The 14,078-nt window shown below is 51.3% G+C and overlaps 1 protein-coding gene across 4 annotated transcripts in view; it reads left to right on the top strand.

The window, feature by feature from the left end:
* Nucleotides 1–323: 323 nt before the first annotated feature.
* Nucleotides 324–14,078, top strand: part of TOX2 (TOX high mobility group box family member 2) — a gene marked incomplete at its 5' end in the record, with an annotated part of 124,434 nt that continues 110,679 nt past the window's right edge. For 3 of the 4 annotated variants that reach the window (XM_081033813.1, XM_081033810.1, XM_081033816.1), the window contains one exon: nucleotides 324–459. In XM_081033813.1, the coding sequence (XP_080889939.1) occupies nucleotides 361–459 (99 nt within the window). Of the gene's footprint in view, nucleotides 460–1,636; nucleotides 1,770–14,078 lie in introns of those variants that run through there. The other variant, XM_081033812.1, reaches the window with a different exon arrangement.

Here is a 14,078-nt window from a genome sequence, read left to right as displayed (position 1 = left end):
ATACCGGTTCTCCCTCCTCTCACCCTTGGTAGCGAATGGCGGGACGGGAAAGTGTCGTCTGGACAAGCGCGCAACCCTCCCGGACCCCCAGGGGCGGAAGGCCAGGCCCGGGATGCAGCGGCCGCCAAGCCCGTAAGGAGGACCTCTCCCCCCACCTCCCGGCCCCAGCCGGGGGCCCACCGCGGCGCTGGAGGCCGGAACAATAGCTCGCGGGGGCGGGGCGGGGGCTGGGGCGGGGCGCTCGGCCGGGCGCCGCCCCCAGCCCGCCCCCCGCGCTCGCAAACCCGCTCTCACACGGACTCCCACCCGCCGCCCTCCCAGGCACTGCCCGCGGGAGCCGCCGCCGCCGCCGCGCCCGCCATGGACGTCCGCCTGTACCCCTCGGCGCCCGCGGTGGGCGCGCGGCCCGGGGCCGAGCCCGCGGGCCTGGCGCACCTGGACTATTACCATTGCGGCAAGGTAGGCGGGGGCCGGGGTGGGGGCCCACGCGGGCGGGGCCGGCCCGCGCCTTCGGACCCCGCGCGGTGGCCAGAGCGTCCCGGGCTGGAGAACCGGCAGGAGTCACCTGGCAGCTCGGGACGCCGGCACTTTCCGGGACACACAGGGGGAGATGCCGGCGGTGCCCACGCGCGGCGACACGCACACCTCGGTCCCGCCGACGGGCACATGCCACTCACACGGATACCCTTGCGGTTCCACTCACGCCCCGAGTTGTTTTGATCACAGGCAGAAGTCTCTGACAGTCACTCACACGATGACACAATGACACTCACCTACGTCCCCCTGACAGCCTCACATTCATTCACAAGCTGACACACAGTGACCCACTGCCACACACAGACAGCCATGTACCTTCAACTGTCTTACCGTCCCACACAAGTCCCCCTGACAGTCATTCATAACAATGACACGCAGTCACTCGCCCACGTACACTGTCACAGCGCCACATACAAGTCACCCATTCGCACACTACTATGCCACACACCTTGTTACATGCCCCCATCCGCGGTCACATTCAGTCACAACTGGGGACAGTCACACAAAGAAGTCACTCCGGTAGTCACACGCTTGTACTCACAATGACCCACACAAGCGCACATTGTCACACACGGTCGCCCCCTGGACGGTGAACCTCACACATATGAATCGCCCTGACGGTCACAGTCACACGCGGTCGCCCAGGGGCAGCCGCAGCCCCCGCACCGCCCCTCCCCCACCTCGGTCAGCCACACTCGCGCGTCTAGGTTTAACTTCTCCGGCGTTGCCGCGCACTAATTGGGCCGTTTACTAATTGGCTATCACTGACCGGCGAGACCTTGGATTCCGTGTTGGTAATGGCCAGTCGAGGCCTGTCCCCTCCGGGTCGCGGGCATCCCTTCGGGCTGGGACTGTAGTGAGGGACACCGCCCTCTCCTCTCCCAGATCGCGGCCCCCACCCCCAGCCAGGTCCCCGCTGCTGCGCGCGGGGCGCGATGGAAGCTCGCGTGCCTGGATCGCAGGACAGGAGGCGTCCCACCCCCACTCCCCACGCCGAGCCCAGCCTGGGACCGTTAGCAGCACCTGCGCGGTCCGCGTCTTTCCCTTCGCCCAGCAGGGAACTTTCAAACTTAGTTAGGAGCCACACGGTCCGTGCGTCCGCGGGTCGGTGCGTGGGTCCCGGCCGGCTGGAGCCGAGTGCGGCTTTTCGTCACTCGGAGCCCGGATTGAACGGCGCGCGTGGGTTTCCCCCGGGCCCTGGCGCATACGCTCGGGCTCGGTGGCGCTGCCTGGTGAGTGCGTGTCGGGTGGTTCGATCGGTGACCCTCCCCCGGGGTCTCAATCCCACCCCATCCCACTGGGTTTTCACCGAACCCCTCGAGATGGGCATGCTGCGGGAAGGGGCGTCCCTGCGTGCGCGAGACCTCCCGGGCTGGGCCTCTGAGTGCGTTCCCAGGCCCTGGGGAGCGGCTTCTGGAGTCGCTGGGCATAGCCCTCGGCAGTGCGCTCCGGATGGGACGTGGGATCCGGGGACATCAGGGCCTGGGGGCGGTGTGGGGACCGTGGTGGGTGACAAGTGAGGTTTCAGGAGGATGGGGGTGATTGTCTTTTGTCTGGTGACCCGCAAAGTTAGAAGCTGAAGAGGGAGATGGTGTCTTCTAGCGAAGGCTGGTTCTCGGGCTGCTTCCAGTCTCATGGAGGGAAAAATTGATTAAAAGTAGCTAGTGGAGTCTTCAGGGAGGAGAAGGCATTGGGTGTGGGGCCGCTGGGCCGTCTTCTGCCCTTGGCTTTGTTATTTTTTAAAATATGAAGTTGGAAAGGCTCCATCAAGCCTCTTGTTTGGGGGTGTGCCTGGGAATGGGGGATTTGTGCCTCAAAGTCTGGGTGGGTGGGTGCCCCTAGCTGGGGGAGTGCTCCTTTTGGGGGTGGTGTTTCTGTAAACCCTGCCAAAGTGGGGGCATATGGGGGCCTTTGGGAGGTGGCACTCAGCCGAGGCCCCTGCTTTATTCGGATGCTCTGTAAAGCTCTGACTCAGCACCAAGAATCAGTGTGAAACCCCAGGCAGGGAGGGAACCGCACAGGGAATGAGAAGCTGGTGATTCTGGTTGCTGTCTGTGGCTTAGGACCCCGGCCTGGACCAGAGCTGAGGGTGTATCAAGGAGGAGGGTGGCCAGCTGGGCCACGAGATAGGTGAAAGAAAGGTCTGACCTTGCACTTGTTTATAAGACAGGCTTCTCAAGCCTTCCGGCTTGTGGCAGGGTGAGGCAGGGGAAGTCCCTCGGCTCAGCTAAGGGTGGGTAAGAGGCCTGTTGGTAGCAGATCCCAAGTGGACAGTGGCCTTCAGTGGTGGTGGCGGGGGCAGGGGGTATGTTATGACCAGGAGCTAATGGTGAGGGACTGGGGAGAGAAATGCCCAGGCTCCATCCTTACAGCTGGTCATTATCAGAACTGGAGGGGAAACTGAGGCGGAAGGTACAGTGGTGACCACACTTGGGCCCTATCGACTGGGCTGCAGAGCCAGGACACAGCCTGCACTTTGGGGGCTGGGTCTTTGGAATCCAGACAAGAGGCTTTTCCCCACAGGGACCCAGGCCTGAGAAACACAAGGGTTAGCATTTGCCCGTGATGTCAGACAACCACTGCACTGTTGACCTGAAGGGCCCTTGGCGACCGTTCCCTTGGTGACTGTCCCCTTAGTGATCCGCTACACAGAGATTCCAGCCTCTTTAAACCAAAGTCATGAGCAGTGGCTGTTCTTTTGGCATCTTTTGTTTGAGAAAATACACAACGGCAAAAAAGCTGTTATGGTTTCATTTTTGCTTTGAAATAGGTATGTATTTTCTTAATCACAATAATATTAGCATGCATTTGAAAAATAGCTTACCAGATGTGAGGCAGGCATATTACTTACTTCATGTAAGAACAGTGCCTGATGCTTGAGGTCCTGTGGCCGCCACTCCCCATTGATTCCCCTCCTTCTTCCTTGCATTACAGAAGGGGAAACTGAGTCATGGAGTAGTGTACTCAGAGATTACAAAGCAAGCACAGAACAAGGCCAACCCAAGTTCCTTAATTCTCAGCTTGATACTCATCTGGCCTCCCCACAAATCTGTGTCATGGTTTGGGGGTTGGGGGGCTGTGACATCCTTCCTAAGGTAACTGTGAATACCCTACATTCAGAGTTTGACAGGGCACTTTACCAGGCCGGGTAATTGCCTGGGGTTTCCCTCTCCTCTACAGCAGACTGGTGGAAAGTGGCCATTGGTTTGGGCAAACCTGGGTTCACATCTCCATTTGTGTCTTTGTGACCTAAGGCAAATGATTTCTAAGCTTATTTGTTATTGGAATATGATTTAAGTACAATAAAATGCAAATTTTAAGGGTATAGTTCCATGATTTTGATGGTAACCACCATCCCAATCCAGATATAGAACAATTCCCTCACCCTAGAAAGTCCCCTCATACTCCTTTCCAGTCAACACCCCTTCCCCCACCTCTAGAGGAAACTGCTTATCTGATTTCTATTATCAGTGGTTTGTTTAAGTTTAGTTTAAGTGTACTAAGTATATTTAAGTTACAGAATTTCATATTCAGTATATGTATTTTTTGTGCCTGGCTTCTTTTTGCTCAGCGGTGTCTTTTTTAAGATTCATTGTGTTGTGTATATCCATGGTTTGTTCCTTTTTATTGCTAAATAATATTACATTGTATGATATGGCATAATTGGTTTATCTGTTCACCTGCTGATGGACATTTAGTTTGTTTCCAGACTGGGTATTGTAAATAAAGCTGCTGTGAACATTCTTGTACAAGACTTTTTGTGAGTGGGGCAAATTATTTAATATCTCTGAGTCTCGATGTCCTTTCGAGGACAACATTGCCTACCTCGGAGGTTCAGGAGGGTTGAGTGAAGGGATGTAGGCTAGGACGGCTCTTGGCACATACCAGCTACTAACTACACAATGATGGTATCAACCCCCTGGAACCTATTCTGGTAAGAGGCTTAGCATCTCTGTGTTCCAAGCAGCCTTCATCTCTGGTCCAAACATCCTTCAAAGCCAACCTGGGTACCACTTTCTCCATGCAGTGCTCCACAGCCAGCCACTTTCCTTCTTCCTCCAGACTACCCCCAAACTGGTACTGCATGGAATGTGGCATATTCTGCCATCCATCATTCAATCAACAAACAGTTATTGAGCACCTCTTTGTACTAGGTGCTGTGCTAGGCAATGAACAAGAGTGACTCAAATTGCAGCCCTCTGGATCTTATATATTAGTAGGGGCAGTCATAAATATATGGGTAAAATAAATGGTGTGATGACTGAAGACAATACAACTATAGAGAAAGTGAAGCAGGGAAGAGGGTTAGGAGTGCCAAGGCCAGGCCCTGGTTTGCAATGTTAAGTATGGAGGTTGGGGGAAGGTCTTGTGGTCTAGACCAGTGGTGCTCGAATTTCTGTACACATTCAGAATTATCCAGTAAGATTTTAAAAACAGCTTCCTGGGCTCCACCCCCAGAGATCTGGATTCAGGGGCCCTGAGAACTTGCATGTCTAATGAGCTCCCAAGTCATGCTGCAGGTGATCCAGCAACCACACTGTGTGTATTGGTTTGTGTATTGGTTTTTGTGTATAGTTTTTTGTGGGCTCCCAGCAGGCAGGAACGATGCCCACTACCTGGCACAGTGCCTGACCCATAATTACTCAGGAACTGTGTGCTGGTGGGTGAATGGCTCGATGCTCCACCCACACAGCTCTGGGCACAGCATGTTGTACCTGGATGGGATCTAGGTAAGCTTGGTTATGAATGGTTGGAGACTCCTTACGATGGAAATCCATGGTGTGGGAGTTGCTGTCCCATCTCATTTGCACTTGGGATATGTGAGGTCTGCTCAGCAGCCCTGCTGGGTGAGGTCCCCACAGCTTCTTTCTGCAGGGGCACAGGTGGCTGTTGATGGGTCCTGTGGAAGGAGCCCCGGGCTGGGTGAGCTCTGAGCTGAGATGGCAGGTCCTGGGGTGCTCTGGAAAAATGCCTGCATCTCTGTTAGGAAGCTCTTCTTTACTTTCCATCTCAAAATGTTCCCTATAGCCCCTCCCCCGACCTTTCCCAAAGGGTCCTCTAGGACCACACTTTGGCACCTTACCGATGTCAGCCTGGCACTGCTCCCTCCAGTCTGCTGAGTAACCTTGAGCATGCCAGTTGTCTTCGTGGGTCTCTGTTTCCCTCTATGCAAAGGAAAAGCAAATCAGTGACCATCAGCCTAGTGAGATGGGGAGTTGTGGTGAGGACATGTAACAAAATAAAGGCTGGGCATGTCCTTTATAACTGTACAGTGTGGTGAACCTGGCAAGGATGAAGGTGATGCTTTTCGAGGAGATGGGCCTTCAGTGCTTCAGAGGGCAGGAACCACTGTGTCTACCGTTACTTTTATATTCCCAGAGCTGGCCTGACACAAAGGCGCTCAAAAAATATTGAATGAATGAATGAATGAATGAATGAATGGCCTGTTGTCCCCTGTGGCTTAAGGAACTTAGCATCTGTTTGGCTCTTATAATCTGAAGACTGTGGTGAGTACATCGAATCCAGGGCAAGGCAGGGGCCAAGCATCTTTTGGCTGACATGTCATTCCTAGAGGGCCTTGCCTGACAGAGAAGACCCAGGGGACAGAGCCCAGCATGGGGAGCAGCCAATAGGCCAGGGAGAGTGGCTCTGAGTCTGCATGCAGGACCAGGCCCTTGTCCCAAGGATTCCCCTACAGCGTGACTGCCAGCTTTGTGTGATTCCCTACGGCCATCTGTTTTGTTTCTCTGATTTCCTGGACAGCGTTAGGATCTGGAGGGAGCATAGATTCTGGAACCCGGCAGACCTGGGTTTGAATGCTGCCTTACCATCGTCAGCACAGGCACCTTATGAATCTCCCTGTGCTCCCGCCTCCTCATCTGCAGAATGGGCAACCCCCCCCCCCCCCTTGTGGGTTGCCTGCCAGGAGGGTTGGAGATCAGGCATATACAGCACTCAGCCCCAGCAGGAAATGCGTTCCATTTCTATTCACTAAGAGCAGCACAATTATAAGTTAAAATGCAAGGGGAACCCAGTTTCAGCTGGGGCTGCTGGAGGATTGGCCATTCCCGCAGTGCGGGGAGGGGCAGTGTCTTCCTACAGTCAGGCATTTCCATGCCTTGCTTGGTCTCTGGGTGGGATTTCCTGGGCCTCTGGTTTGAGAAGGACTCCTGTTGGACTGTTTAGGATTATGAATGGACAGGTAGCTGCTCATTTCCTCTGCATTCTTCTGTTTCCTTTTTGAATCTGTGTGGGAGGGGAGGCAGGTTTAGCAGGCAGAAAAGATTGGTTCACTTCGCAGCGGCACCATTCACTGGCATTGGCTGGTGACCTTGTGCATATCATTTAATCTCTCCAGGTCTCGATTTTCTCATCCGTACAAGGGGACAGTAATGCCTTCCTTGTATTGTTGCTGGGAAGCTCAGATTAAAGTAACAGCTATGGAAGTTCCTCTTCCTCTAGAACCGTATTTCCCACCCTCAGCACATTGATATTTTTAGACCTGACAATTCCTTGTTGGGGGGGCTGTCTCATGCATTGTAGGATGTTTTGCAGCACCCCTGGCCTCTACCTACCAGATGCCAGTAGCACCCCCTCTCTGGTCATCACAACCAAGCATGTTTCCAGACTTTGCCACGTGTCCCCTGGGAGCAAAAGTCACCCCTGTTTGAGAACCACCAGTCTAGAAAGTGTAGTGCAGGCATATTAGACGATGATGGTGATGCGAGTGGCAGGGCATTAGGGCTCCTGCTTTCTGCCCAGTATTTTAGTTCTGTCTCCCCATCAGTAAATTTTGCATCTCCATTGTTGACAGTTGTCTTATTTACACGGACCAAAAGCTTACACAGTGAGTTTTCACCATGGTTTGGGAGCAGCAGTAAAAACATATGGTAAGTAATGATTAACTTAATGAGTGGTGGTAAGTTGTAATTTTATGTCTTGGTGAAAACATGTTGTGTAACATAGGATAATAAATTCTGATCAATTACCCTGAAGCTTAAACTTGCTGCTATACATTTGCGATTTCTGGTGCCTGCTAGAGTAAACGGCAAGGTTGTGGTTTATCAATATGTGATCACCTGTTTACTGTTGGGTTTCTCAGCTGTTCAACAGGTTTTGTGGTGTGCCTACTGCGTGCGAGGGGCTTTAGCCCTGTCCGGAAGGCTCAGCGACTCAACTGGAAGCTCACCTTTACTTGATGAAAGGCTGTGTGGATCTGTAATATATTGGCTAAAAATGCAGAGTCATAATTAAATGTATAATTGTCTGGGGAAGTGCCAGGGGTGTTGGAAGGCTTCACACGGTAGAGTCTTATAGGAAAGCCAGGCAGCTACAGAGTGGTGGGAGAGCATTCTAGGTGGAGGGAACAGCCATTCCAAAGTGGCTCGGAGTGTAGTTCGGGATACTGTCAGCCTATGGCAGGGGAGCTGGGACACCAGCAGAGATCATCAGAAAGAGTGTCAGCTGGTTGGGTTTTAAGTACAGCCGTGCCTTGGAGCCAGAGATGAGGTACAGAGAATGGAATGCTTCCCCTTGCTGGATTCAAACCATTGTCAGCAACTGTCTCTCGGTCTTCTGCTGATGGGAAAGTTTAATGACTTGTGTTTGATTTCCCCCAGTAGCCAGGGATCCTCTGCTTCTCAAACTTGAATCACCTGGAGGGCCGTGAACACACAGATTGCTGGGCGCCACTCCCAGAGTTCTGATTCCGGAAGTCTGGGGCTGCACTGAAAAGGTGCACTGCTGACAAGTTGAGGCTGCCAAAGCTGCTGTTCTGGGAAGCACACTTAGAGAACACGGCTCTCGGCTAGCACACGGGAGGGTTTCCCCACCTTCGCCTAGGACCATGGGGAGGTATTGCTGGCCTGGGGCAGGTAGCTCTGGCTGGGACACGGGACGTGGTCAGGTGTCCTAGAGACTCCTGCCTTCTTCAGGCTCCCTATAGGTCATCTGGGTGTCTCCTTCACCTTGGAGAGACTCTTACCCTGGGTTCCCTGGGCACAGACTCTGGAATGGAGAGTTGTCTGTGGAAGGTTTCTTTGGGGACACATTCTCAGGAGCTGCACTTCTAATGGAGATGCTGGCCCAGAATATGGTTACTGATGAAAGCCACCCCACAGGGAGCTCCGGAGCTGAGCTGGGACTTCAGAGTTGTCCCAAACTGAGGCCGGGGGCGGCCCATGCCTTTAATTCTTATACCGTCCAATCATTTACTGCAGGCAGTCATCTCGTAGTTCCCTGTGGCAGAGAGCAGTGTGGGGGCCTTAGCTGTAGCCCAACAACTCATTCCCAGCAGCTGGGAGATGAACGCGAAAGGAGAGCATGACTGTGTCTATTTCAGGGAGATGCTCCTTGGGGAGAAAACTCGCCTTTCCCTTTGGTCCCCAGGAAATCAAGGGCCACCATGTTGATGATTTAGAGCAACTTGGAATCACTTGCTAAAGGTTCTTCTTTATCTGATGTGACTGAGAGCTGCAGAATAACTGCTTCTTAGGTTTGAGCGGAGTGAAGAAGAATCATAATTAATGGAATTTCTTTGGGCGGGGGGCGGCAAGGAGATTCTCTTCCACATTCCCGGATAGGATTCCAGAGTTCTGGTGCTGAGATGTCACACAGTTTCCTGTGTGATGGGGAGGACTCCACATTGATATCTAAGGAGCTTCTTGGGACATGCTTCAGGGAGTCACGTCTGGGAAAGAGACCACAGAGTGCCATTAAGTATCCCTGGCTTTGCCCTTCACCATTCCCTTCACCTTCTCGGAGCTCCCAGGAAGCTCAGAAGCAAGTGAGTAGGTTTCTTGTAGCCATAACGTAGGCTATCATTTTGCTTATTCACTCACTCCCGATTTCACTTCACTCTTCTATCATTTTCCCCCTTTATCTGGAGTGCCACCATTCTTTATTTTAAAAATTGTTTTTGTTCTCTGTAAAAGACACGGAAATATATTAGACTATGAAGGAAAAACAACGGGGATCCCGAAGAGAACAGGGGTAAAAAGGATGTGTTCTATTCGCCATCTTGCACAAAAAGTCCCCTCTCACTGATTTTTATTTTTAAAATGTGTGCTATTTGATGGAGAAAAGTAGGGTAGAAATAAGCACCAGTTATTCTCTGGGCATTTACCACATCTCAGGCTCCTTCATTCATATAATCTCCTTAAGTCTTCATCAGAACTACGCTAGGCACATGCGTCCCCATTTTGTGGGTGAGATCCAAGTAAGTCAAGTTACAAAAGGCGACAGAGGAGCTGGTCAGCAGAGCCGGGGCTGGGCTGTGTTCTCTCCACTCCTCTGTCCTGCAGCCTCCAGGGTGCCAGGTGCCAGGAGCCCCACCCTCTGCGGGGATGAAAGAGTGGATCTGCTTGCCCTTGTGTTTAGTGTTGGTGCATTGGCTCTTCTCGGGGGCCTTGGGGTTCCAACTGGGCCTGCTGCCTTGATTTTCAACTTCAAATGTCATTCGCTAACAGAATACCTTCACATTGCAGCTAATTAAAATGTGCTTATCTCAAAGTTGGGCCTCATCTGCAGGAATGATTTAGAAACTCGTTGGAAATGAGTGCCGCGCAGTAGCGTCACCCAGGGTCAATCTCATGCATCAATTCTGTTGTTCCATTCATTGCACTGTGTTCAACTTGACCTGAACTGCAGAACGTGGAAGATGGACCCTGAGCCTTTTGTTGCCTATTTATTCTGCAAACAGTTATTGAATACCTGTTGGGTGCTACCTACATTCTTTAAAAAGCTCCCTCCATCCTGCCTCCTATGCTGTCTCTGCTCTGTAGATCCACTTGATCGGTAAGTTCACGCAAAACCAGATAGTGGATTCACATGTGACTTCTAAAGTCAGTGGAAGTGCCTGGGTTCAGATCCTGGCGCTTACAAGCTGTGTGACTTTGGACCTGTCACTTCACCTCATTGGGCCCTTGTTTCCTCACATAACCTCCCTGGCATCTCACGTTGTGGTGAGGCCTCTGGGAGATCAAGTACGTCATCCCCTTCCTCATTCCTGCTGCCATGTGATATTCGGGTCATCTGGGCCCCCCCGTGGGACAGCAAGTATGGGCTCCACCTCAGGTTTTCAAGTCTTTAATAAATGATAGAGTCTAAGGAGCTTTCCTATTCGGAATAGGTATAGTGGTTCTAATTGGAATGGTCTCTTTTCGGTATCGGTTCCTCTTTGTCACATTGTAGCTCCCACAGGGATTCTTACAGATTCAGTCAAACGTTCAGACTCACAAAGCTCACACAGGTGACACTTGGTACCTGTCTCCTCGAAGGACCACTGCCTGCCCGCAGGGCACATGGTCGATTCTGCCTTTGCAGGCGTGGTTCTTGCAGAGGTCTTTGCAGTAGCCCAGGGAGGTGGCCACGAGCGCTGCACTTTGCCAAGCCTCCCCTCCCCTCCCCTGCCCTGCCCCAGGTTCTAGTTCAGGTGCCAGGGAATGAGACCCACAGTGGGTGAGTTTGGAAGCCACCCTGGCTTAGAAGCCTTATTCCCCGAAGGACCTATATCTCTTGTCACAGTTTCATAGTCTTCCCTTCAAGGGTTCCTGCCAGGGGCTGGTCAGTTTCAAGAGTCACTACACTCAGGAAAACCTAAAGCATGGCTTCTTTATCAGATATTTATAATTTATATATAGTTTCTTCCAGTCCAGATGCAACTTACCATTCAGAGGTCATTTTTCACCATAAGCAGCGTTGCCTAGTAACATAGTTAACACCCGAACTTGACAGGTTTCTAGGGGGGTTATGTAGAAAATGAACACAGGTGAAATTCTCTTGCAAAAGAGAAAAGAGTTTGGTTAAGTTTGTACCCATATTCACATCCCATTTCACCTGAGGAGTGGTGCTTTTGGGCATCTCTTTTGAGGGGATGACTGAAGCCCTCAGTATGTTTTGTGTATATGTGCCGTGTTTGTGTATATTTTCGGATGGATCCATATGAGATACACTCACAAACCATATAAGATACACCCACCAAGAGAGATGCTTTGGAGTCATATTGGCCTGAGATCAAATCCTGGCTTTGCAACGTATTGAGAGTTATGTCATCCATCCATCCATCCATCCATCCATCCATCCATCCATCCGTCCACAGAATATTCACTGCCTGTTTGCTCTCTGCAGGGCTTTGTGGGAGATGCCAGGCATGACAAGTGATTAAGACCTGGTCCTTGCTCTTGATGAGCCTTGCTCATTAGAGAGACAGACAAAAATAAACAATTCCATATGGCTGTGGGACCACTAGGCCAGGCTGGGAGTAGTCAGGGAAGTTTTCTCAGAGGAGGGGACCACCTGGCCCATGCTTGAAGGTGAATCGGCCATGTGAAGAAGGCAAGGAAAAGCATTCCAGGTAGAAGGAACAGGACGTACAAAGGCAGAGGAAGACACCGATGTTGAGAGATGAGGCTGGAGTTGGGAGCACAGGCATTTGCAAAGCTACTTAATATCGCTGGACCCCAATTTCCTCATCTACAAAATGGGATTGACAGTGCTTACCTGTATGTGAAATTAAATAAGATAATAATGAATGTTGAAGCACCTGGGATAGTTCATTTTAATTCCCTTTCCAAATCTGTCTATGGATGCCTAAGAGCCAGGCTGTGATTTTACATGAGACAGGAGACAAAAAATCCCGAGGGGCCTGGCCCCTCACCTGTGCGACGCAGCATTTCCTTCCGTGGCTCTTCTGTTAGTCATCTTAGCTCTCCTTCCGATGGAGCCCTAAATGTTTGCTCCCTGCCTTGGATGATGTCTTACAGTAGCAGTGAAGCACATAATTGTGTTTTCCTAATGGCTCGACATTAACAACAAGCCACGACCCTGTCGAGGCATTCTCCTGGACGGTTTTCCATCTGCCGACAGCTACAGTATCTGTCTGATGCCCTGTCAACACGTCCTGTCGTTGGCTGCTTTGTCTTGCTTTGCTCAAAGGTGGCCACCTCCCACATACCAGCTGGGGACACTTAGTTTTGGGGGACATTTACTCTCCAGGGACCACAAGTCACACATCAGGATGAACCGAGGAGCCATCCTGGACATGATCCAGGTTTTTTTGATGTGTAAATTGGATCCTGTCGTTTCTCTGGGCAAAACCTCTCAATGGCTCTCCATTGTAGCTTGGTGAACTCTGACCAGCCTGTCAGAGCTCTGCTTAAAACTTTCTAGGGGCTTCCCCTGGTGTGTAGATAATATCAGATGCCTTTTTTGGGGCCCTACCACGTTTCCCCGAAAATAAGACCTGGCCGGACCATCAGCTCTAATGCTTCTTTTGGTATAAAAATTAATATAAGACCTGGCATTATATTATATTTATTATATTATATTATGCCCAGTCTTATATTATGTAAGACCCGTTCTTATAGTAAAATATGACCAGGTCTATATTAGTTTTTGCTCCAAAAGACACATTAGAGCTGATGGTCCGGCTAGGTCTTATTTCGGGGAAACACGGTAGGTTCTTGTGTGACCTAACCCTGCCTGCTTTGCGAGCCTGTCTGAGGCAGCAGGCTTCACGCTGGGGATACAGTGTTGAACAAAACCAGCCTCACCCTTGTTGATTCCAATCTAGCCCCCCAGGCCTTCTTGTTGTTTCCCAGGTACTCTCCCTTTCCCCTCTTTTTTGCCCGAGGGCTCTTCCCTTTGCCTGGAATGTTCTTGCCTGCCTTCTTCACAAGGCTGGCTCCTGCTCTTCCTTCAGGTCTCAGCTTTATCCTCACTTTCTCAAAGACTCTAACCCTCTCATCGGTGTGGTTACCCGATTATTCTCTATCTTTGCCTCTAGTGTATTTTCTCACCATTGCATGATATATTTGTGCGATTACTCGAGTGTCTGTTCCACTTTCAGGACAGTAAGCTTGCAAACCACTGCAGTCACGTTTGTTTTCTTCACCATGGAGTCCCAGCATCGTAGCATGGGGTCTGCTGGGTAGTAGGTGGTCAAGAAAAAGTTGTTGAAAGAATGAATGAATCAATATGGCAGTTATATTTTCCAGAGATGGCCACCATAACATATCCCCCGCTGTGTTTCCAGGACTAATTCACTCACCCTCTCTGGGCCTCACTTATTTGGACATTGTCGCCATTGCTATTTCTCATCAATGAGGGAGACACAGGGTCTGGGGCTAATAGATGTGAATTCCCATTGGGACAACATGCCACCCTCACCTCCAGCCCAGCCCAAGGAAGAAAGTTGAAATGGGAGCCAAGGGGAATGGCGTTCGCAATCCTCATCCTTAGTCAATGCTTGGCTTTCTGAGGCGAGGGCGGGCGGACCTCAGCATCGTCACCCTGCTTCTGATGGGAGGTGTTGACCTTGCCATTTGCAGGAGGTAGGCGTCACTCCCAGTTGCTTGGATGGGGCATCTGGGGGCACAGCCAGCTGACCTTTGGAGATAATGAATCTCTCTCTAGCTCGTGGGAGTGTTTCTGTTGAGCAAGCAGGACTTTTTGGTGACTTCTCTCTGATTTGATCACCCCTTCCTTTTTATTAAATTGTCAATTATCAAGACTGTGTTACCTGCCCCAAAGGTACTACTATC

The sequence above is a fragment of the Rhinolophus hipposideros genome (genome assembly GCF_964194185.1).
Source record: "Rhinolophus hipposideros genome assembly, chromosome: 22".
Lineage (NCBI taxonomy): Eukaryota > Metazoa > Chordata > Mammalia > Chiroptera > Rhinolophidae > Rhinolophus > Rhinolophus hipposideros.
Note: the sequence above shows the minus strand (reverse complement) of the source record. Positions and strands in the feature narration are given on the sequence as shown.